This window comes from Nyctibius grandis, chromosome 2, assembly GCF_013368605.1.
Source record: "Nyctibius grandis isolate bNycGra1 chromosome 2, bNycGra1.pri, whole genome shotgun sequence".
Lineage (NCBI taxonomy): Eukaryota > Metazoa > Chordata > Aves > Nyctibiiformes > Nyctibiidae > Nyctibius > Nyctibius grandis.
In genome coordinates this window covers 115,112,630-115,137,771 of record NC_090659.1, presented here as the reverse complement: position 1 = coordinate 115,137,771, position 25,142 = coordinate 115,112,630, and the positions used below count along the sequence as shown (strand labels likewise).

General features: G+C 44.0%; 1 protein-coding gene across 1 annotated transcript in view; it reads right to left on the bottom strand.

Annotated features, from left to right (window-relative positions):
- SESN3 (sestrin 3) overlaps nucleotides 1–20,946 on the bottom strand; it is a 38,649-nt gene extending 17,703 nt beyond the window's left edge. The window contains exon 1 of the mRNA XM_068422899.1: nucleotides 20,752–20,946. Within this exon, the coding sequence (XP_068279000.1) occupies nucleotides 20,752–20,850 (99 nt within the window). The 5' untranslated portion in view covers nucleotides 20,851–20,946. The remainder of the gene's footprint in view (nucleotides 1–20,751) is intronic.
- Nucleotides 20,947–25,142: the final 4,196 nt, after the last annotated feature.

Below are 25,142 nucleotides of genomic sequence, written 5' to 3'. Positions count from 1 at the left end.
GAAAGCTGGTTTGATTTCCTGTCCAACTAGTCTTTGCAGGTTACACCAGCTATCGCTAAGTCAGACGGGGTCCCAAATATCTGATTTGAAATTGGATTCTTACGCTAAGTGGCTGAAACAAGAACCAGGTTGTTCAGCAACTAAAATCCCGTACGCACATATACCAGTCATTTTCTGCTTCACGTTCCTCCAGAAACTCATTGCCGGAGTATGAGTAAGTTATCCTAAAAGGTGTGCAACCAATTCCATCTACATTAAGACTAGTGCCTTTTTTGGGGGTGCTTCTTGGGAAGAAAAAAGACGATGAAGAGCTTCAAAGATAAGCAGACAAAAATGAGCCCGGGCAGGTTACCAGGAGAGGGGCCACTGCAAGCCAGAGCCTAGAAGCAGGTTTTGCAGTAGCACGCTGTGGTGTCAGACAGCAGAAGGAGACCTCTGAAGACCACGGGAGTGCTGCTGCAGGAATTCATGAAAGATCATGTCTGAGCAAGCTCTATCTGTGACTTGCTTTCTCTCCTTAAGCTGCACTTGGAATGGTGGCGTGAGCTAAATATCAGGAATTTTAACAGTCATGAAGTGGAACCATTTCCCATTTGCACGCTTCTAATTTGCAAGAATCACCTTCATCCTTGGGCGAGCTCTGCCCAAACCCTCCAGAGCCAAATGCCGCGACTTGCCGTCTCACGGGTTTATTTTTAGTTGTGGCAGTGACCATGCACCTTCCCTCCAGAGCCAAGAGGCTGCGGGCACTGGGACATGGCACCTGCATCTTAAATAGCTGCCGGGCTGCCGTGGCAAAGGAAGGGATGCCAGAGCATGAGCCTGGCTGGCGCTGGGACAGCACAGTGGCTTTCCTCCCAAAGCCTAAAGCAAAAGAAATATCCCTTCTTCCTCTTCGCTATCACATGAGTCACCGCGTCCTCAGACTTTAAAGAAATGGCTATTTTTAGCAAGCTGTCAAAGAAGGCTGTTTTATTTGAGAACGGAGCCGCTACCTGGCAGGGCTGATCGAACAGCTGGTTTGGGAAGTAATTCTGAATACCCACAAACGCAGAAAGCACAGGCGAGAAGCCAGTGGTTGCACTGATGCGGGTGTACGGGGGCTTCTCATGCACGTGGAGCATAAAAGCAAATTCATCCTGAACTCGACATCAAGGTGGTCATGCTGCAACTGGGGGGAAAGAAAAAAGCTCACCGGGAAGAAACATTTTGCACCTCAAGAGGGAATTTCACAAGCCATGACAACGCTGCCACTCGTGTCCCTGTGACCTCCCACAGCAGTGCAAGCAGCCGGGAAACACCCGCGAAGGGGCTCTGAGCCTCAACTCCGACAAAAATGGCCACCACTATAAAGACATCAGGATAATAAACAGCACTAGATCAAATATGAATCGTAAGGGCATCCCAAAATTAGCTTCTCCTGGGGAACGAACTTTTCTCCCTAAAGAAGCAGGATTTGTTTTCGGGGGGGAAGGTGATGAGTACATATTTCTTATTTATTATACCTTTCTTATATATACAATCTACAAGCAATTTTGCAACCATCTAGCATTTCTAAGGAACTTTGTTATTTAAATTCAGTGGTCTATCTCTTTATAATACACATTACCATCTGCGTCAATAATCTGAATCAGGTCCATCATTGGGACACCTGGGTGGCAGCGGAGAACTGGGTTTAGGACTCCCTATCTGGTACAGGCACTGTTGTCTGCTGCTGCTGGTCAAACCCTACCTACAAACTGGTTTCTCCTACCGCCACTATTGCTCACTGAACACATTTCCACTTTCGGTTCTTGGATCCTGGAGCAGGGTCTACCTCTGCTTGCTCTGATCACAGTCAAATGCTCTGTGTTTCAGTGATGCCTAACACAATTTTACAGTCATACTGGACCATCTGCTCATTCTATTCTTGCTGAAGACAGAAGAAAGCTTGAAAAAATAATCAAAATAAAAGGTATCTGAGCAGCTACGATTGTGTCTTAGCTTCTACTATTATTCAAACCCTTCTTGAGGATGTGGGAGGGATTTTGTTTATTTCTACATATATCAAGTTGCATTTTAATTTATTCACCTAACTTTGTCAGAGGAAGAGCAGTTTAGACACGTGGCTGAAGTTTAGGACACATACAAATCATTTTAGGTGGAAACTTTAATACTTTTCATAACTTTATAGAGGAATAATATTTAAAGCTACACATAGTCTTGCTGGCTAAAAGGAAAACCAAACAGACACAGTTTACTTGCCTTCACATTTCAGTACTCCTGTGAGGTTCTGATTGACAAGAACAGAAAAGTATATTCATCAAAGCTGTGAAATTTTGAAATTTATTGACAAACATTTATTGATGAATCATTTTTTAAAGAAAAAAAATCTGTTTATGGCATCTAATGTAATAAAATTGGGAGCTTTATAGCTTCAGAATATATCTGAAATTAATCTCAAATTAAGTTTGTGTTGCAACTTCAAAAAATTTGGATACACATTAGAAGGATAAACTTTGGTGTCCTGTTTTTCAAACACTTTCCATAGAGAAAGAAAAGCTGAAAGACAGAACAGAAAATGTGAAGAGGAATAATTTGAACGACGCACAACACTTTATTTGCTGACAGTGCAGAACTCCTCTTTACAACTGACCCGTTCCTATAATTAAACCCAGAACATACCTCCAGAAGCAATAAAAGAGATGTTCAGAACAAACAATGTCAAAATGTTAAGAGTTCACAAAGTAAAAGTCCTAGCCTACAGTTATTTGTTAAGGGAATTTCAAGTGATTTTGCAATGGCTTCTTCCTCTTAACAGACTGCACAACTCCGAAACTGCAAACTAAGCGATAAAGATGAACATGAGCAGAGGAAGTCAAACAGTAGGAAATCTTTTTTTTATGGACCAGCATTGCAACATACTTAAACCAGTCACTTTTAACATTAAGAATCTGGCATCTTTGTGCCTAACAGCTGATGAAGTGGTGCAAGGAGCTGGGAAGAGAGCCAGTGTAGTACAATTGATGGGGAGCTTTTGCTTTGGTAACAGGTTACAGCCCTTTTGGATTTCACACAATCAAAGGAAGCCTATCCCAAGTTCCCATCCCTCCACCAGCTATTAAGAACACAATCCACACTAATTAGAAACCAAAGGGCAGCAATTTCTACCCAACCCAAGACAGATGGCCAGGCAGGCAGCAGAAGTCCAAGTGTGGTTCCTCAGTCTTTGAAAGATATCCGGTACCCTCAACCCAAGGGAGAAAAACTCAAAAGTGAACACGCAGTCACTGACAGAAAAGCCTAACTCCTTTTTTTCATAAAGCAAGCCCTACATCTACATCCTCTTTTAGTCCTACTTGTGTCGCATCACTCTCTCTCTCCTGGAGATAATTTCAAAGTTATTTACAGCTATTAACTAAAACCAACCTTCAACTGCAACTGGAAGCAGACAGGCAAGGACTGCAAGACAAATGTCAGAGTAACGGGTATGCTGCAAAACATTTCTTTATTTAAGAAGTCGAACTGTGTTTTGCATTTTTGTCAGAATAGACCTGAATATATCAACTAAAAGACACACCTGTAACTTAATCTTGATGTAACTGAAGTACAGAGTGAGTCTAATTTGAGAAAGTAAGGTGAGGGTGCTTACTGGAAAAACTGAAAGGTTGTCACGAGAAGATTTGCTCGACTGAAGATGCCAGCAGTCAAACCTAAACATCGATTATTAACACATGAAAAGGATGAGAGACAAACAGCCACTTCTACTTCCTTCCTGCTAGAGATTCACTTCCATCTAAGCCAAACCTCAAAATCTGAGCTCTTAACCATGCCCCAATCCTTATCAGATACCAAGGCTGAAACTCAACTGACCAAACACAGACACCCGCGTCAGAGTTAGCCAGCTGGACCTTGGTTACAACCGAAAAAGAGAAGTGATGTCTAATTCAGGATGAGATCAATTGTGCCATGAAAGGCTTGGTTTTCCTCCATAGACTAAGAGGAATCCATTTTAAACCAGGTCAAACATAATGGTCTGAAGCTAGGCGAGACACATACAACCAGCAGACAACAAATGGTCTTCTGGTCTACTTCAGCCTTCAAAAAAAAAAAAAGAAGGGAAAAAAAAAAAGAGAGGAACAAAGATTCCCTCTTATCAGTCCACGGAGAACCTTGCTTCCTTCCCTCCCCGCACACCCAATGGTAACACTGGAGTTTGTATGCTCCCCAAGAAATGCCCTCAGGACAGAAGATCTTGTGATCGTCAAGATGACTCAAAATCCTACAAGCACAGCAGAAGAACATTTTCTATGTTTCAACAGCATCAGATATCAAGGGCAAAAGTTACAGTGCAAAACTTCAGCAGTTTAAGCTGGGACTTGTTTTATCTGTACCTTGGCCCACTTCCACCTGCAGATTTAGTCCAAGTCTGACATACTGAGACAGACCAATATTATCTCGTTTGGGGAACATAGCCTTTAGCCACTAAATTGGCAAAACTGCATCGAGTTAATCTGCCTCATCATCAGCCAGGACAGCAATGCTGCTTGCTAACGAAGAGCCTCTGAAGCAGCACGGCATATCCTTTAATCCGCCACCTCCCATGCAGAGGGCTGCCTCGTCCTGCCCGTGCACAGCCCGTCTAACCAAGCCTGGTTTTGCTCTGCCAGCGTGGGCCCACGTGCCTGGGAGGCTGCGTGCTCAGTGTGGGTAAGGGCAGCAGCCGTGGTCATTCCTGTGGTCTCTGTCCTCCTACGGAGAGACCATATCGACTTCCCCATTCGATCCACGCAGCAAACCACTGCCAACAGGTAGAACAAACGTTTGATAGAAAGAACAGATAAAACAGCAGCTGCTTTGACAGGCCTGAATTAATACCTAAATTAACTACTGACAGCACAGCCTCTTTACAATACAGTAACTGAATGGTTAAATACTGCAATTCATAAACGCACACACATTTGATTTATGGGGCATACTGCCAATCGGAGAGGCATAACTTGTGAATTTAAAAAAAAAAAGAGAAAGACCCCTAGGGTTATGTAAATCCATCATGTATCTCTGGCAGAACCGCCTCCCAAGAATGCTCTACCAAATTTTTAATAGAAGTATTGTCTGAAAATACATGCCTTGTAAGCAAGCAAAATTGAATGGTATTCATCCATACTGTAAATGCATAATGGCATCCTTCTACTGTGAAGAAAGTGGTTTAGTTTTTTTTTTTAAAAGTATTTCAAAGATGCTAAATGTTCAAAATATTAGATTAATAAAGAGCAGTACACAGCAAAATACTCCACCAATATATTTCAAAGAAGATCTTTAACAGACTCCATTGCAATTCATGCAGGAACATCCTCAAGCGCTACAGTGTTCCAGCAGAGATCATGCTCACCAAGGGTTTATAGGAATGAAGATGCGCTTAACTGCAGGTTACTATAAAAGCAGACTGGCAGGATTGTTTAACCAGGGACTGGCATCGAGGCTGCATTCTCTCACCTCTCCTCTTTGGCACTGCTGCCACATTCATTACGACAAAGAGCACAGAGAGACACAATTCAGGTGCAGTGTGCCTTAAAACATTATAATTTAGATTTTTACCAAGGGTGAGACTCTTACGGCTATGCCTGCGCTGCAGCCACTAGCGCAACTGCAGCTCTGCTAGAAATATTTAAAGCTAGCTTTAAAGAAGTCCTCGTCTAACAGTAGTTTTAAAGAAGTCCTGGGTTGACAGTTCCTAAGTCAGGTGGGCGCATGGAGCTCAGCTGCACAACCTGCTTGAGAAACCAGACAAACATTAATTCAGCCACTGCTGAGTTTTCAGTTGAAATGATGAAGCCAGACGATTCAGACTGAATAGTAACATAAAGAGATCTGCTCACATCGAGTATAGAGTCCTACCTTTGCACTTTAATGGGAAAAATAACAATATCCACCTCTGATTAGCATCTCAATCCCCCTGCAGTTGCAGGGGAGGAAGCTGGGCTCTGACCTCTGCACCAGCTCGCTAAAATTGTTTCCTTCCCAGTTTCAACGACTGTCATGATAGGCTATCAGAAGCAACAAGGCTGCACTGGTGTCCTGGCCGCAGAAGGTATTTTGCTGGCTGAGGTGTTACTCAAGCAATGTTCATGACTGTTGTCAAGCACTACATGTTTACTAACTAGCAAACACTGAAAAATCTTTACTAGCAAAGTGTGGAAAGCCACCAGAGTTCAACTCCTGAATGCGAAGGATGAGGATCCTTCCAATGTGAAAAGCTGTTTGACCTGTAGCTGTGAGATCTCAGACCATACAGTCCTGCTTCCCTGGCACTTCCACTACTTTTCACCAAATATCTCACCATGCAATGTCACTGCCTGATTACAGTTCTCGCTTCTTGTCGCTGTTCTCTTAAAATGCAGGAGGTGATGGGCTCTGCCTGCTCCCCTCATCAGCCAGCTGGTGAAAACCATCGAAGCAGGATGTTTTAAGTGGAAAGTTTGAATTTTATCAGAAGAGAAGCACACCTGCTGCACAGGAGCATTTCGTTACCTGAAGCGTATCACGGGTACTTCTTCGCTGCACCTCAAGGAAAAGGTAAAATCGCAAGCCCCACACGCCAGAAATAAACTCACATGTCCCTGCCCACGCTCCCTCTTGATAAGTCGTTGTCCTTGTACTGTTTTCAGCTTGATAAAAACTACTCCTGAGCAAATAAATAGTGTCCCAGAAGATGCTGCTACAGAAACATGCTCCCAAGCACCTTTCACTTACCAGGTACTATATAAAACCAAATTCTATTCTGAGACATAGGAAAGTCAAGCAGATGGCAGAAGCATGGGTTTTCAAACTGCTTTTCCCACACATTTTACGTACAAAATGATCATAGCAGTTATTTTAAATCTGTGTGCAGGAGCTATCTTAAGACTCATGGAAGTAACTTGCCAAAATTCAGAAAAACAAATCCTCTCACCCAGACAAAAGAGGGAGATGTGCTCAGCTCAGTCCTGGAGCCCCCACAGCTAGCTTTCTGCCATCTTTTTCACACAGGATTGTGAAATACAGTAGGTCGAGTCTTGGAAAGCAACTCTGAACTGCTGAGCTTGCTGTCACGAGCATGTCAAGATATTTTAATGGACTGCCTCCTGGCTGTCACAGTCCATGCATAGCGTGCTTCTACCACCTTCAATAAAAGGATTAGGAACCAACCAGCAGGTGACAAGCTCAAGCAGAGGTACTTAAACTTTTCCACAACGTGCAACTAAGCTGTGGAAATCCTTGCTGTGAGATGCTGTGGACACCTGAAGTCGGCGTGTGTTTAAAAGTGAATTGTTCGAGCTCATGGAAGAGAAATGCAAGAACGGTTCTTAAATATGGAGAAACAACCTCCAGCTCAGGAAGTTTTCAAGTTGCAAATACTTGGAGACCAGGAGACAGTGCCGAGGGAGTGTCATGATGAACTTGCTCCGTTTTGTGTCCTCTTCCATAGACACCTTCCCTTGGCCGCTGTCAGAGACAGGACACTGAGTTTTGATCTGACCCACTACAGCTGCTCTAATGCTGTTATATATCTGCGGCAGATCAGTTCAATACCTCTACTTATTCTATAAATGCTATCAAAAAAATGAAACCTATTTTCTAATAGAGATAGGAACTGGCATCACCCAAACAAGGAGACATTTTAGCTAAACTGGACGGTTGTACAAACAAGCACTGTGCTAACCCAGTCCAAAAGACACAGCCCACATTATGGAGCTCCTTAGTGCCTGGTGAGCACATTCCCACACAGTCTGTTCAACAGAGGTGGTATCATATCATTTACTTCATAATCTGGAGTACATTACACTTCAATTATTTACTAAGACTGTTTTTAGGAAGCAAATGTTATTTTCTCCTGTTTTCTGAATGCGCCTCATTAGAAGTTACATCAATTTAGATCTGAAAAACTTGAAGGAAAAAAGCCCTGAAGAGTTGAAACATGAAGGCAACATAAATATGTACCCTCCCTACTCATCTGATGGGCAGATGATGTTTGTTTAGGTTGATGGTATCTACCTGGAAGAATATAAGCAGACGTTGGCTATGCTACCTCACCATGAAGAACTTGAGCTAAGCTGTTCACACTAACCTTCAAGCCAACATAAAAATATTAAAACATTAGGCTGATATAGGGTTTCTAGTTTATAGCAAACAGAACTTGTGGTCAAGGTTCCTTAAAATTTAGAAGTTAATCCATTGAAAAGCTTTAAAAAAAAATGAGAAGCCCCCTTGGCACAGATTCCTCAGACGAATGCTCATGTACAATTGATGACCACTGAGCATCTTTGTTACAGTTCAAATAACGTAAGGAATGCTGATGCTGTTCTCACAGCTCTGCCTGGAAAGGGATAGTCCCTCTGGATGTCCAAAAGCAGTAACGTCCTCCTGCTTTAAGAGAAGCACCATTTTTTGCCATCTTTCTTTGGTCAATGACTCAAACAGAAGGAACGTGCCAGACAAAAAATAAAATCTCCCTGACTAACACGCTTTACCTCTAGCCTAAAGGTGCAATTTCCAAGAGCGAGCGCCTTGCTGTCTAAGCCAGGAGTTTAAGCCTTTTTTGATTAGTTGACTCATAACCATTTTTCAAAAGGAGGTGGTACCTACACCATGCCTCTGAGTTTACTGAAAGAAGTTTTCTTATACAGTCTCCTTGAAAGAAGTCCAGAGAAATCTCATAGGTGCTAGGGCCACACATGGAAAACCACGGATGAGCCCTTTTGATTCTTCACCTGATAGGAAATCCTAAGACAGTCACCAATTAGAGCAAATTACTTCTCCAAGGAGTCTTGTTTGCAAAGGCTGGAGACTGTTTTACAATGAGCAAGGAGCTGACAGGCTGTTTTACGTTTGATTAGTCTGGGAGAGGTTTGGGCAAGAGACCGACTGAGGAAAGGCTTCATCTCGGAAGCACATTTGAAAGCCACTGACTTGCTGGAACAACCATAACAATACTTGCAGTCAGGCAGTTTCTTCCTCTTTCTTCTTTTTTTTTTTTAAAGAACATTTTGCATCTTAAGCTACGTCTTACCAAAGTGAGTCATTACCGAGATACAATCTCCAAAACACACTGACTTAATGTGGCTGAGCTGGTGGCAGCAAAGACCTAAAATACAAACGTATTTTCCTGACAGAGCCTAGAAGAGATGCCTATTTTCAAAAATGAAGACTCATAACAGAAGATTTATTGCATGTAAATACAGAGACGTGTCCAGAGACAGATCAGCTATTCCTGCTCCCTTCAGCCATCCAGGCCAGAAGATTGGCAGAACTTCAGCTTTACCTCCAACCTCAGAGCTGACAGGCGCTACTGCCTCCTCAGATTACTGCCCATGCTTTTACTAAGAGGACTTTTGGCTACATTTTAGTGACTTAAGGACTCTACAAAAACATCACCAGCAAGTACTACAGAAATAATAAACCCACTTATTTTATACCCTGACTGAATAAAGACTTCTGTAGCTATGGAAGAGTGATTAACATGCATTGCCTAATGAGATCCTCCATTGCGTTCCAGTCTACTGGTCCTTTTTCTGAATGAATTCACCAAACCCAGACTGAGACCTTTGCATCAGAGTGAGCCCAGCTCCTAAGAGACACATTCACAGCCTTTATTTGCACCCAGCTTAGCTCTGTACAGACAGAAATTAGACCATGCAATGGGTATTCCAACTTTTCTGGGAAACAAGAACCGAGGCTATAGACCTAGCTTCTCAAACAAGACACATTACTTACATTGGATGGCTGGATGCTGCCCTGTACGTATTCATGAGGCACAGCTTAACCCAAAGGAGTGTCCCATACAAGACAGCAACTGCACTGGATAGTCAAACTGCTTTTGCTAGTACTGCAAGTTTCTGTTGGATAAATAGGTCAAGTAACTACAGCTTTATCTAATACCTTCTGCATAAGTGACCTAAAGAGCAGGGGCATGGACGAAGACCTTCTCTCCACCTCCGTTCCCATTTTGTTTTTCTAAGCCATGTGTGAAAGATGGCTCCAACATACCCTCCCTTGGTGCAGACTGCTCTCTTTCCACTTGTCCTCTGCTCAGGTGTAACAAGCACCAAGCTCCCTCTCCCCTGAAGAACTACAACACCGGCTGCAGGCTCATTCAGCCTTTAATTACGTTACAGTTGACCTCTTCAACCAACACACCTTTTCTTCTAACTACTTGTGAAGCACCAGCATTGAAGTGAGACAACAAGTTTTAAACTGCTGGAATAAAAGTCACTTATCTCAAAGCAGGTTCCACCTCCACAATCCCTGATGCTACTGCCTCATGCAATCTTTCCCCAGTAATGCAAAACTTAAACTACTATTGTAATTCAACAGTTTGTTTGGGTTTTCTGTTCTGGAAGGAACAGAAGATGAAAAAAATTTCTGAAGTCTCCTTGAAGCATTAATACAGCATAAACCATTTGGAATTCTTCTGGTTCAACATCACCATTGCACCTGTTTAAATATGGAGACTACAAAATGTAAAAATATTAAATATGGTGGAGAAACAGAAGAAAACAAACTACAAGGAAGAAGACAAAAGGCTGTATCTGATTCTAGTTCAGATGCTTATCTTCAGAGCATCTTCAGAGCTTATCTTCTGTATTTCAGAGGGAGAAGCTAACCAGTCAAAATGAACTCTTGACTAACGAACATCATGCACCTGAAGTATTGGTTTAATGCGTTTCCTACCACTAGGGACTGGAAGTTTCCACCGCAGGATGCTAACGATGAGTCCTGACTCTGAGTTTTCTAGCAGTAGTGCTCCTGAGCAAAAACTGCTGCAACCGAGTTAAAGAGGACTTAAAGCATGGGTGCTAGAACAGCTGCCACGGCACCCAATGGGTGTTCAATCAACCACTGCCAGGGTAATGGTTGGTCTCAATGATCCCAGAGGTCTCTTCCAACCTGATTGATTCTGTGATTCTGTGATTTGGACGGAACAGAACAAGCCAGCTTGTAATGGGGAGAGAAATGTGGTACTTTAAATTTTCATTTACAGTGTGTTGTTATCAACTTATTACTACACAAGAACAGTGAAAACTTGTGATCAGCATTCTTCTACCTCATATACTCTTCATAGTATGTATAACGTATGTGTGCAGCCACTCTAAAGTCCATCTCACAGTTAGTAACACGGGTGCTTCCACATAAACAGCTGCCTTAATTTTCTAGCTCTAAGCTAGTTATTGCAGCAAGGCAATGAGTGCTCAGTGGAATAATCAAATCCTGATGGTGATTTCCAGGGAGGGTCAAGGTTCACTCTGCCCGCTGAACAGCCAGTGGCTATTTGCACGCAGGCAGCACAGTTGATTTCAAGACACAAAACATATTGTAGTAAAGCAACATTTCAAGTGTTCTTCCACGCTGGATGAGATCCAACCGGTGTCAGGCAGAATATTTAGACAGTGTGTAGGCGCTCCGTTTCATTAGAGGTCTAATCAAATTTCTAAATGCTAGAACAAATTACTATTTCCACACCTCTAATCAGCAACGAGGGTGCTTTACTGAGAAGAATGTCAATCAACTCGGAGGGAATATTTTTTATTTTTTTAGTTAATAGGGATAATTACATTAAAATAGATTTAGAACCATATGGCCAAAACCCCTCCAGGTACATTTAGCCAATAATGTAACTATATTCCCTTCACCGCATGCTAAAGCAGGAGATATTAAACATATTTACAAGCACGTGCTATTAAATTAGGTTCAACGCTGTTAAGATACTGGCTTATTAAATAATTTTTAACTGCACAATTCATACAGAGGAGAGAACATGTGCTGGCTTTCAATTGTCTTGTTGGTATCAGCCAGAGCACACCCAATGCAGTAATAAACAGCCCAGAGACAGATAAAAGATGATTTTTAGTAAGCAGCTCTGTACTGCTTTAAGAATGGCTTACACCAAGACAGCTAGTACTTCTTCACTATCATCAACATAACTCTGCTTTACTTAGGTTATGTGGAATTGCTCAGAAGCACAAATTCTTGATTCCCAAGTAACCTCTAGGTCACACTTAGTGTTCATTTCTGTTTGAAAATGTTAAGTGAGGAGTCATCCTTGCAACCATTCCTCCCTTCTAAGGAATAATTTAATTGATCCTTTAAAGTATCAATTGATTCTAAAAGAATTTACAATTCTCTCCTGTTTCATGTCAAAACTAAGTTCAAATTTAATACACTTCAAAACAGATACACAATTATGCATTTTGATTCCAAAGTGCAGCAATTGAGACATACTGGTTGTATTTACGAGTTTATTGCTCATTCTGAATAGATGAAAACCTGAGTTTAAAGTCACCTTTTACTTTTCTTCCAAATGTCTTCTGTGCTTGAAGAGATAATAGAGATCTACGGTTCCACATAATTCTGAAGAATAGGAATTCTCCTGGCTTTCATATATGTTAACCTAACATTTGTGTACATTGGAAGACTTAAACCACAACCCACAGGGTGGTCCACACACTGACCACACAATATGGAGCAAGTCCATGAGGAACTTACTTCTTGTGTGATGCAGGCTTATCACTTCAGTTCCAGCCTACTCACAACACCTGAAGACAGGAATACTGCATATTCGTCTCCATTATTTTTTTTCCCACCTGATCCCCTGAGCAAGGGGACTGCAGGTAGCCTCACACCATTACCAAGTTTACTAGGTTGGGTGCTGAGCTCAGAAACCCTTAGAAATCCATTGTCAGTGTAACAAAACAAGATGCTTACCTTGAGAGAAGTATGAGAGAGTCATTAACAAGAAAAAAAAATAGGTGTTTAATTCTGAGGTTGTATCTATTTATTTATCTTAGTCTAATTCAGGTAACCAGGGACATTCAGGAAAGATTTAAGATGTCTTTCCAGATTAAAAGCATAGACTTTTGTCTCTTACCCTGAGCACCATGACTTACACCCTGTTCAGCACCTCCCCGACTTAAGTCCCCGATTGTCATAAGCACTATGCCCTAGAAGAAAAAAGCCTGAGCTTCCAAATATCTTGCTTTCAATTTAAATAAGATGTGAGAATGAAGATATTTGAATAAATCCATGGTTGATACAGTCTATAGCAAGAAAAAAATAGTTTCTCAGCATCATAAACACCCAATATTAACTATCATCTACACTGGTATTTTACCCCAAGTGATAGTTATCCAATGTCTGATATGCAAGAAGCATCCTATAATAAAAATCTGAAACTAGTTGTTAAGAGAGACATTTAAAATTAATACCCTTTGATCATGGCCTCTCCTATTATCAGTAACACTAGTTTGCCCAGGGTGGTATACCAAGAACCCCAGAAAATCTCTTGAACTATCCCTAACACATTCAATGGACTGACTGATAGGTAAACAGTCAGAAAAAAATTGTTTGTGGACAATATCCCTACCTCCCTGTAATGGAATTTCACAGGATATTTGAGTCATCTGCTTTACGCTCCCTATAGCTTCTACTTAAAGCGCACAGACTACCAGGCTGGGTTGCAGAGGCAGCAATGGGAAGCACCTCTGCATACAAACAGGAACACCTGCAAAGAACAGAGAAATTAAACAGCATAAATTATTTCCATACAGGTTTTTCCAAAGCTGATGATGTGCAATTTCTCATTAACTGAGGTCTCCCTCCTGTGAATTTGATTTTCTTTTCTACTGAAAACGCCCCTTTTCCCCCCAGTCTATCCTGACCCACTTAGACGAAAGCCAATACTCAGCCTGGCCAAGCAAACTAAGCTTGCGATCCCTTCTTATTCTCCAGCCCTGGAAATGGAAATTTGATAATAAAATCTCCAGACCAAGTCCCCCAGCTATGCAAAGCCAGGGGAGAATTATACCACTATCCTCTCTCGCTCAAACCTCCCTACCCAGGAAAAAAGTTTCCAATAAAGAACCAAACAAGCATTAAGGGAGAGAGGAAAAACCAAGGATGCTTAATGAACCATATTATTTTTTTTCAGCTTTCAAAACACCACCATTTAAGAGATGTGAAATTTGAAGCACTAATTAAGTAATATGCATAAATTTAAAGAAAATGCTCACAGAGTCTCCATCTCCAAACCACAGCCTGCGATTTGGCTAATGCAACGCACCACTCCTACCAGCAGCAGTAAGTCCTAACAGAGGACAACCTCCACACTTGGCTAACCCACTCTCAACATTAAACCTCAAAGTTTCTTTTGAAGAAAATCCTCCTCCCCACTTTCTTTCCTTTCCTGCCTCCACTCCCTCCTTGAAAGTCAGGGAAGACTGTGTTTTTGCTTATGTTTTTTTAAATAAAAGTGACTATGCTAAATGAGCGTGGTTCCTACGAGGCCACCTCTTACAGCTTTTCATTGCAAAACAGCGTCCTTCACCAGAGGATCATTTCACTCATGCCACTCTCATTACATATCTAATGAAAATTTAATAGTTCTGCCTTCTCATTTTCAGCACATAAGACTAGAGAGGTACGAGAAAAAATTTTTACACTAGACTTTAAGGCAAAAGTGGACGAACCCAGGAACCCTCAAGACCAGCATACACGTGCAAAGAGCAACAGCACTCTTCGATTCCAGGCAACGAAGACAATAATTACACGGGGGGTGGGAGAAACATTATTTAAAAGGGTCAGGCTCTGAAGAGATACAAATTACTGCAAGACTTGTGAGGATAGGGAAGGAGAGAAACCACAGTCTTCTCTGGATTTTCACTGCATTTCTTTCACAGGAAAGAATCCTGTTCTTTAAGTTGGTTGTGTTTTTTTTACCAAATCTTTTCAGAAAAAGTAAGAACAAATAATGAGGATGAGGGGCCTGTTGCTGACAATCTTAATTGCCCTAAAAGGTTGGGTTTGTTGCTCTTGGTTTATAGCTTTACGTTTTGGACCCTCAAAGACCCATCTTCTTCGCCTAGGTGTGCATGCGGGATTAGTGGAGGAGTGACCCGAGCTGGTTTCACCACGGCAGTGCTCCGGGGGCTGGAAGACACAAACACCGAAGGCAGACACCACGTTTTACACAACAGAAAGCTGCTAAAATTAGAGCCGATAAAAACAGAGCTAGGTTTTCATGCTGGAGTTTGCAAATCACTTTGAGAACTCCTTTAGAAAGAGGCACATCAGAGATTTAAAGCCGTCTAAGCAACCGTAAATTAAGACAACTACAGCACGACGAGACTGTTATTGAGAGTGGTCAAACTACGGAAGACATAATTTGATTTTACAAAATAAGATTCTCTGTGACAGTCGAGTTTGTTGATCAGATTTCCAAAGCCAACTACACTATGCAGCTCGAGGACAAAGACACTGCATTGTGGAAAACCCTGGGTGTTTTCCAAGCAAAGGCACATCAACTTTCATTTGCTTGTGTGCAGAATAGATTGAACCAGGTTGACTTTCCTCAAAATAGTCGAGACATCCTTGAAAGGCCTCTTGATTTCTACAGAACAGGTAAGAGCATCTCCATACACCTCCATGACTCATGGTGACACATATTTTAGCTTACACAGGCTTATGAGACCTGACATGAGACTATTTTTGGTTCACTTCTGGGCTACTTTCTTACTCTCACCCACACAGAACAATAAAGTGAATGAAAGTGTCTCTTTTTTTTTTTTTTTTTTTGGATATGACCTCAGCTCCCTGCGTCTAGGCTAGTGCTATTGTGAGCACTGCATCATTTAATGACATTCACCCATTTTTCTGTCTTAAAAGTAGGTGCTTTTCTTGACAGCACCAGACCTAGAACAAATTCTTCCAGAACCTCACACCTCTGAACACTTTCATTTTCCAGCCTAAATGTATTTACGCCCGTTTTACATCCATCTGCTCTTGAGCTCATTTCTCCTTACTGGCTCTTACCATCGGATGTATTTATAGACATGGATCATATCCCCTCTCAGCCTTTGTTTCTGCCATATTAAAAAAGCAAACCCTCTTCATGTCCTTCTGCAAAATCAGTACTCCGTTCCTCTCAGCACCCAACCTGCTCACCTCCGTGCCTGTTTAATTAGGGTCCCTCCACCCCAGTGACACTGCCCTGCAGGGTGACAGTAAGCTGCTGGTCCTCCTGCACACCGACATCCTTCTCCCTGCTCCTTCCAAGGAGCTGCTCTTATTAAAAGTTATGAGTAACATATAGCCAAGCCTATAAGTCTTACATTTCATACCACTGGATTTCACCCCAACCCTAACTATGCCAGAGCTCAAGGTCTCCCAGCTTTCTATGAAATGTTCTGCTCCTTCCCTGGACCAACATTCACCACTTCTGCCGTGTGTACGTGTCCTGGTTTGGCAGAAGTGACAGTACGTCTTTTAGAAGCAGTCACGCTCACATCGCAATTCGGGACAGTGTTAAACCAGATTAGTTTCAAAAGTGATCCTTTGAAAACCCCCTGGTAGTCTCCTCTCAGCACAGTGACTTCTTCCAGCATGGCCCGCCACCATTCCCACTCCCCCCAGTTCCCAATCACTCTATAATTAACATGAACAGAAAAATAAGACAAAATGTGTCAGATCAAAAGTCCCTATTGACCAGTAACCTGTCACTGCCAGGGGGCAATAGCAGACATGTAACAGCCAGGAACACATAAAAAAACCATACCGGAAAGCGTTGCTATTTCCTATTTACAGGTCTTGTTTAATTTTTCTGTTATGAATTTGCCCAAATACTTTTCAAACCCACTTTTTGGTAGATAGAACATTTCGTGTCAGTAAAACCCAAAGTTTAATTTGAGCTGAGTTGCTAGTGCAGCAAGGAGTTCAACCTTGGACATTACTTTAGATGTTTAATGAATGAAATCTGGTTTTAGTCCATCTAAAGCTTTCAGAAGAGGACACTCTAGCAGATGTCTTATCAACAGTAGACTACTACATTAGTCTAGCGTGACCTACTTTTGGTGGTATCAGGTCATACATTTTTTTTTCATCCATCTGTATGCTTTTCCATCAAAGTTTGCTTTAGTAACTCGTACAGTATTGAGAATTGTGCTAAAGGAGGAGACTGGCACAGTGGGATGAGGAGCACTGAAAACTACGTCCATCATATTGATGGCTATTTCCCTCTCACGGGATCATCTCGATTGGGTAGGTCTATGAAAACCAGGAACAGATCCTGGATTTCATATACCTTTATCCAGGACACCAGCACAGAGACTGGCTCAAGCCAGGAGGGTCAGCTAAGCCAGGTTCACTTTCACCTTGCCAACTGCAATGGATGCTTAGAAACTGCACTCCCCATCACCCATTTTGCCATTGCCCTGGTATCTTCCTCACAGAAATCCAACACAAAATAAATATTTAATCCTTGAACCACGTTTATACTCATTTTCTTTTCTATCCTACCGACTTGTACGCACACGTAAAAGAATCTTTTACTTCACATGCTTCGCAATTTGCAACTAAGCTTGAACAGTTGGCAAGTTCTCCCTGTTCCTACATCTCCTGACATATCAGGACTTTTCTATCCCCTGAAGACTTTCTGAGTATTCGTAAAAGCCTTCCTCAAGCAGTTATTTGTCCAAAGAAATACTGAGCCATTCCTATATATTCTCTTCTTGCTTGCTTGGGCTATTGATTTTGTTTAGGCAGGAGACCCTTGGGTTTCCATCAGGCTCCAGACCCCCTCCAGATTTACACCCTGGAGCTCCCCTGCCCAGGGACTCCCCCACGTGCTGGATTTTCAAACGTGAGAGCTGGAGGCTGTCCTGTTACTGCAATGGCAGGAACTCTCGTCCACCTCTAGGAAAGACTTGGCTACAGCACTCCTAGGCCATTTTAAGCACTTTTCCACACTGATATGCCACAGCTTTGTCACAAAGCCCGCCCATCAATCCCACAAACCGGAGCTACTCAGCTTGTTTTTGCTCATTCTTCCATTTATTTTAAGCTGAGTCAAAGCATTTGGCCTCGGTTGTCTGTTCAACAAACTCACTCATCAAATCCAAACCAGCATCACCTATTACGGGTTGTCATTTTTTTTCCCTAAATCAAATAATGATATAGCTGTCATATCTATGACTGTCTAAGCCCTCCTGATGCGCAGCAATTGTTCTGCAAGTAGATCTGGTTATTTGAAGTGTCCCGTAACAATAAACCCAAACAAAAATTGTATCTTTTTAATATGAAAAACCTTCCTCATAGGCAAATTTAACCTGTGGATCCTTAGCAAGTTTCTAGCACTACCCTAATAGAACTTTCCGTAATAAAACTTAACTTTGATTAATTTGAAATTAGCTGAAACCTAAAGCGCTGCATCTAGCTCTTCCTGTTTCCCTGTTGAAAGAGAAACTTACCTTCACCCATGAAAATCCAAAACCTGCTAGACTATTTCGAATTTCATTACAGGCCACCGAGTAGAAAGCTTGCTTTGCCCCTTATAATTTCGACAACTGCACTACCTAAACTGCAAGGATTCAAGTGGCTTCAGATAAAGATTTAAGACTGAGGAGGGCAGAAGAGATTCAACATGTTTTAAGGCCAATAATTTTTCCAGTATATTATCACATGAGCATTAAAAAAAAAAGAACACCACCATCAAAAGAACAGATGAGGCAGCACTTATCTGAAGATTATTACAGTGAGACTCAGGTCAAATTTGCATCTCACTTCCACTAAGCCTTTTTTTTTTTTTCCTGTTTTCTACTTTCATGCTTGCCAACAAAGTGCAAAAGGTTACAATTTACACTGATTTTTATTACACCAACTTTAAAATAATTACAGATGTAGTCAGAGGCTTTGCACTTCTATGTTTATTCTCCAGCCTAAAACACAGATGCAACGATGTCCTAGTACAACCACTGCAAGCACAACACACCTATATTTCAAGAGGGTTTCATGGGCCGTCGCTCAGTTTCTTGTTTCTTTCCTCAATTTTGCAACAAGAGTAGTCGAAATGACCACAGACAAAGCAGGACGGTGCTGAGCTGCCTTCCTCAACACACTCAACCTGTGTTTTACCATCATCTTCCTGAAATTATTTTAAAAGATAATAAAAATAAAATAAAAAATAAATCTAATCCAACAAGTTTCCTGTTACCAGCAAACTAACATTTAGTCCTGTCCCCTCCCCTCCCCACACTGATATTAAAGAGGTATACAAAAAAAGTCCTACCCAGCAGGATGAGACTAGGGCTTCAAAAAGATTCAATAATTTAAATTTAATTTTAGATCTACAAGTGCTGCCAAGCACCACTTTATTTGTCAACAAAACATTTTGATTATTTGGCAGAACAAAGCAAGCTGCCTCCCTGCTTTCTCCACAGACATATTTGGCATTGGTTAATTTGTATGTCTTTAGACATATGTGAAGTCTGAAGCTGTTTCGGGCTTTAACCCTGCAGAATTTCTCTTTTTAAGTACTTGTTTTTCTCAAAGCAGTAACAGCAGCAAGCTAAAGCCCAGAAGGGATTCGATCCTGCAACGAAATGGTTAAAAATCAGACTCTGCTGATGCGCGCTTCTCTGATCCATTACATTTCTCGCAAGCTGAGCTAAGAGCTGAGCACCAAGTATCAACTGTAACATGATCCAAGAGTTTATGGAAAAAATAACTGCACATACCAAGCATGCACATTTAATAAGATTTTGTTTCCATTAAAATATTCGAGAAACATGATTTTTAAGATCTGCTTCTCTCCCTCTGACCGATTTTTAACATTTCTCCTCCCCCCCTCCCTTAAATACACACCTCCTTTCCAAAAACCAAACCCTTAAAAAAAAAAAAAAGGAGAAAGAAAAAAGCAGTCCTACTGCAGGGAAGAGAGGCTTGAAAAACAACTTTGATTGGCACTTGGCCTGACCCACAGAGGAAGAAAAACAGTTTTTGGACAAAGAGCGCAAATATTTGAGCTCACTGACTTACAGGCTGTCTTAGCATTTGCGAGAACCAACCTGGTGCAAAAATGTATCGGGAGAGATTGAATTAAAATAAACCCCAAACCAGCACCGCGGCTCATCTCGGGCGCCCGGGCTCGGCGCGTTTGCACAGCTCAGCAATTTTAATTCATTTGCACTGGACAAACAAAAAGCACCTCCACTAATGCTCCCCGGCGAGCAGATGTCGGGAGGGAGGTGGGGAAGCGATCGCACCCCTCCCGAAGCACAGAGGGTCCGTGCAAGGGGGCTGCTGAGAACTGTAGGGATGGGGTGTAGCAGATTGGGGGGGGGGCAGGGGATTTAGGGGTCTTTATTTTTTCTAAAGCTGCGATTTCGGATGCCCCCGCACAAAGGCTTGACGGGGATCGCGGTGATAAATTTTGCCGGTGAAATAAGTGGGTAAAACTTCCAAACGCGGCTGGGCCCCAGGTCAACCCCCCCATGCCACTGGGGAGGCCGGCTACCCCCCAAACCCTCGGGGCGGGAGGGGGGGGCAGCCTAGGGCAGGGGCAAATGACAACCGCCCCCGGGGTAGGGAGGAGGTGGGGGTGCGGGACCTGGCACCCCTCCTCACCTCCCGGCACACCTGGGGCCGCGGCCCCCCCGCCCCCCAAACCCTCCGCTGCCCCCCACCCCACGGGCACTCACCTCCTGGCCGGCCTCATCCACACCCCCACACCGTCGCAGGTGCCCCACAGCCCCCACCCCACCGCCCTCCTCTCCATCCCCCGTCTCAGCCCCCCGCCCCACTGCTGCCCTACAGCCCATTTCTCCTCACGGCACTGCCCCCCGCCAGGTCTCTGCCTCACCGCCCCGCTCCCTCAACCCCCCCCCCCCCAACTCTCTACCCCACCGCCTCCCGCACCCCCTCAGCTCCCCCCGCCTCACGGCCGCCCCCCCCCCCCCCCGCCGGTACCTGTCTCGGCACCTTCCGGCAATTGCCGCACACCCGGTACTGGCCGGCGGCGGAGGAGGCGGTCGCGCTGCCCACGGTGCCGGAGCTGAGGCGGTTCATGCTGGCGGGGAGCGCGGCGGTGGCCGGGCGGGGAAGGGGGGGAGGCGGCAGGGAGGCTCCGCGCTGCTCAGCAGCCCGCGCCGCCGGCCGCCCCCATCCTCCAGCCGCGGCCCCAGCACCCCGCTCCGGGCCGGTGCCCCCCGCGCACACCCCTGCGCGCTCCGCCAATCAGCGCGGGCCGCCCCGCCCACCGCCGCCGCCTTCCGCCAATCCCGGAGGCCGCCCGCCGCCGACCAATGGGCAGAGCTTTCGCCGGCTCCCATCTCCAGGCAGCCTCCGAGCGGGGGCGGGGAAAGGGGCGTGGTCACCGCCCGCGGAGAGGCGGAGCCGTTCGCGTCTCTGGGCAGCGTTGGGGAGAGAGGCGGGGCCGGCGCGTCGGCGCGTGCCTTCCCCTGGCCAATAGGGTGGCTCAACGGGCGCTATGCAAACGAGGCGCGAGAGGCCCCGCCCCCGGCGCGGGGGGCCGCGGCCCGGCGCGGGCTGAGAGGGAGCGGCGCGCAGGGGCGGGGGGCGGCCGGGCTGCGGGGCCGCGGCTCCCTTCAGGCGCCTCGGGCGGTCCCCCCGGCTCTGCTCGGGGGCGCCCCGCTCCAGGGTGGTCCCCGAGGGGCCCAAGTTTGGGGCCTGGGGCAGGGCGAGGGGTCACCGGTGTGATGAGGTGCGCGCCTCGGCCTCCTGCCCCGCCTGGCTGCCGGCCCCGGGGCCAGGCCGAGGCCCAGGCCCAGGCCCAGGCCCAGGCCCAGACCCCCCTCCCGGGGTATCCTCTCGCCACAGCCGCGGATCCGTTAATGGTGGTGAGGGTGCTCGCTGCTGCCGGCCGAAGGCACCCAGGGCGGGGGGCTGCCTGTGTGAAGGATGAACTGCTTTCTGCCAAAGCGCCCGCTCCCAGGCGGCAGCTTGCGCACGGAGGGACAGGACTGCTGTGCTGCCAGGCAGAATAGGATTAGGTATTTGCTTTAGAGGAAGTTGGGAACGTTTGGAGCGCGCATGCGAGCGTGTGCGTGTGTTTGCCTTGGGTCGCCGGGATTGTTAGAAATGATGAGTCAGGTTTTCTAGGCTCCATGCTAATGCATGGAGATGGAGTGTGTAATTAGGACAGAGAGAAATCTGTAATCTGCAGCCTAGGATAGCTGGGGTGTAAACCTCCTTTATATCATGGCATCACTGCAGTTTTCCTTGTTTGTATGCTCTTTACCTTTAGATTTTAAATATGCATGTATGGGCTTTAATGTGAGTAGTCCCACCAACATCAATAAAAGTTTCTGTATTAAATCATGAGCATTGTTTAATTCCTATCGTGAAAGATGATGGCATATAAGGACTTGTTTTTGTTATGGAAACAATATTGTAACTCTAAAATTTCTAAGAAGATTTGGGTTGTTAAATACATTGTTTTCAACGTTTCTGCTGTCAAAACAATTGTAAATTAGTTCCTTGAGAACTGTGATCTGCTTTATATACTTTTATCCATGGGAATGCTTTCTATTTTTGCAAAATGAAGCGTTGTGTGATTTAGTTAATTGACTCTCTAAAAAGGGCATAATACAATTAATAATTTACCCCTGTTAAAGGCAACTAATTGAACCTAGATCTGACTGTCTTTGAGAACTACTGAATAGTTTCCCAGATCAGACTTTGCCACCGTAAGTAAAACCGCTTCCACGGCAACATCTTCCTCCATCGTTCCGCCTTCCATCTGTTCCCAAAGGGATCTTTTCCTGAGACAGAGCTGAGTTCAGCAGACGGGCGCACTGTGGACTCTGCTATCGCCACTCAAGTCAATGTAGAATGCCTCCACACGTTACAGTCGCAGGCAAGCATGCAAAATGCTTGGAGAGAAATAAATGGAGGAGTTAGTTTGGTTTTTTTTCCAAGCAATATAGTAGAAATGGCATCCCAACGTGAGAAAACAGTTTGCCGGAGTGCAGGTACTTGCTGTGCCATGTCTGTGTCCCACATACTACAGCATGGTGCTATTAAAACTGAAGTGACAAAGGAAAGCCAAACAGCTTAGTTCCATTGTCTGATCTGAATGTAATGCTAAAATGTAAGTGAGCAACACGAATGATGTAAATGGCTTTGTATTTATTGCTGAACTCCATGATAATGTTATCTGAAGTGGGAATTTTTAAAGCATGCAGAAGAGGATCAGAGTTATTATAACCACAAGCAATGGAGAGTTGACTCTTCAGCTCGGGTAAGATCACTGAGTCATTTGCTGTTGAAGTGCCTGGTTCAAAACTCAAACCCATTGGCAAGGATAATAGCAGGCAAGTTTGAAACACAGGTAAGAGAATGATTTCGACTGAGTTAATATTTAACATTGCAACATCGGCAAATAATCAGATTTCAATAATAGCATCCATTCATTTATTTTATTTCCACAATGGCAAGTACACATGACTGGACATCCTTAGAAATGTGGTTGGGTCCCATTTCTCTCCACTGAAATTATTTCCACCTTGAGTGACAACTTCAGACTTTAGCAAAACCCATTAAAAACAGGAAGATTTTCCATTAGCCGAGTGTGAAAGGTAGGCTGACTTGTACGGCAGTTTAAAATTCGAGAAATTTGATATCTAGTCTCTGTTCTGCCACAACTTCTTATGAAAGGGGGCGGGACATGTATGCCCAGATGCTTGAAGTATTTGGTTGACTAACCCTCACTTAAACAATAAGCCCTTAAGTACCTCTGTGGCTCCAGGTTTTGCCTTTCAGTACTTTAGTATCTGAGAAATGTCAAGAGAAGTGTAAACTTTGAAAGTGTTTCATTGTTTTTGGAAACAATACAGCAAATGGAAGTTGCCTAAAATCCTTTCCTGCACCAAACAAAAATTCTCTTGGATAACTTTTCTGAAGTTCATTTTTTTCTCTGCATTTTCTTTTTACAAAGAGTATTAGTGCCTAATAGAGATCAGAAGTGTGACGGATAGGGTACTTACGCAGTGTTTATCCAGTATCAGTATTAGGTAATCAGTGTATAGACTAGAGACAATATCAGAATTTTCAAAACACCTGATCTCTGTCTAGATGCAGTATTTGGAAATGAGCTGTTGGGATCCCTGTGGCACCGATCCTGTAAAACGCCACCTATGTGCCCAGCTTACGCCATCTGCACAGTCCTGCTGCCTGCAAAGACTCGGGCATATATGCCTGATTTTAAGCTCTTGGCTTGTTTCATTTTGAGTTAAACATGTGCATAAGTTCTGCAGAGTAAAAGCCTCTCTTTGTACAAGCTGGCTTCTTGGTGAACAGAATCACAGAATCACAGAATGGTTGGGGTTGGAAGGGACCTCTGGAGATCATCTAGTCCAACCCCCTGCCAAAGCAGGTTCACCCAGAGCACATTGCACAGGGTCACATCCAGGCGGGTTTTGAATATCTCCAGAGAAGGAGACTCCACAACCTCCCTGGGCAGCCTGTGCCAGTGCTCTGGCACCCTCAAAGTAAAGAAGTTTTTCCACATATTCAGATGGAACTTCCCATGTTTCAGTCTGTGCCTGTTGCCCCTTGTCCTGTCACTGGGTACCACTGAGAAGAGTCTGGCCCCATCCTCTTGACACCCACCCCTAAGGTATTTGTAAGCATTGATAAGATCCCCCCTCAGTCTCCTCTTCTCCAGGCTGAACAGACCCAGCTCCCTCAGCGTCTCCTGATAAGAGAGATGCTTCAGTCCTCTGATCATCTTTGTATCCCTCCGCTGGACTCTCTCCAGTAGTTCCTTATCTTTCTTGATCTGGGGGGCCCAGAACTGGACACAGTAAACATACCCACATTCTTGAAAGTTCTACTTGTAAACTTACTTCTTGAAAGAATTATTGAAAAAATATTCAGGGCTCCCTTCACTATTGCCTGACAGCTTTTATGATCCAACCCTACCTCACCTGCCATCTGCTGCTGTGGGTTTCCTTCAGTTTTTGCCCAGCTACTGAGCCGTAAAGGAAAGCAGAATCCTGAAATTAAGAGGTAATTGAGTTACAAGCAGCCTGGCATCTTGACCTGCCTGAAAATTTTAAGATGGCGGTCAATTCTATAAACCCAACCAGTCCTCTTTGCTGAGGTCACCTAAAGAGGATGCGAATTATTGCCATGTATGGGAAAAGTGGAGATTTTTTTTCTGGATGATATGGAGCACACTGACTTGAGACCATCACATTGTTTTGGAGAGATTACTGACCTGCTGAGATAGAGTTGCACAAGTGGTTACTGGTTTAAACATAATTTTATCATCAATGATCATAACTTTTGCAAAGTTTAAAAAACAAACACTATGATGAAACAACAAGGCAGGAACA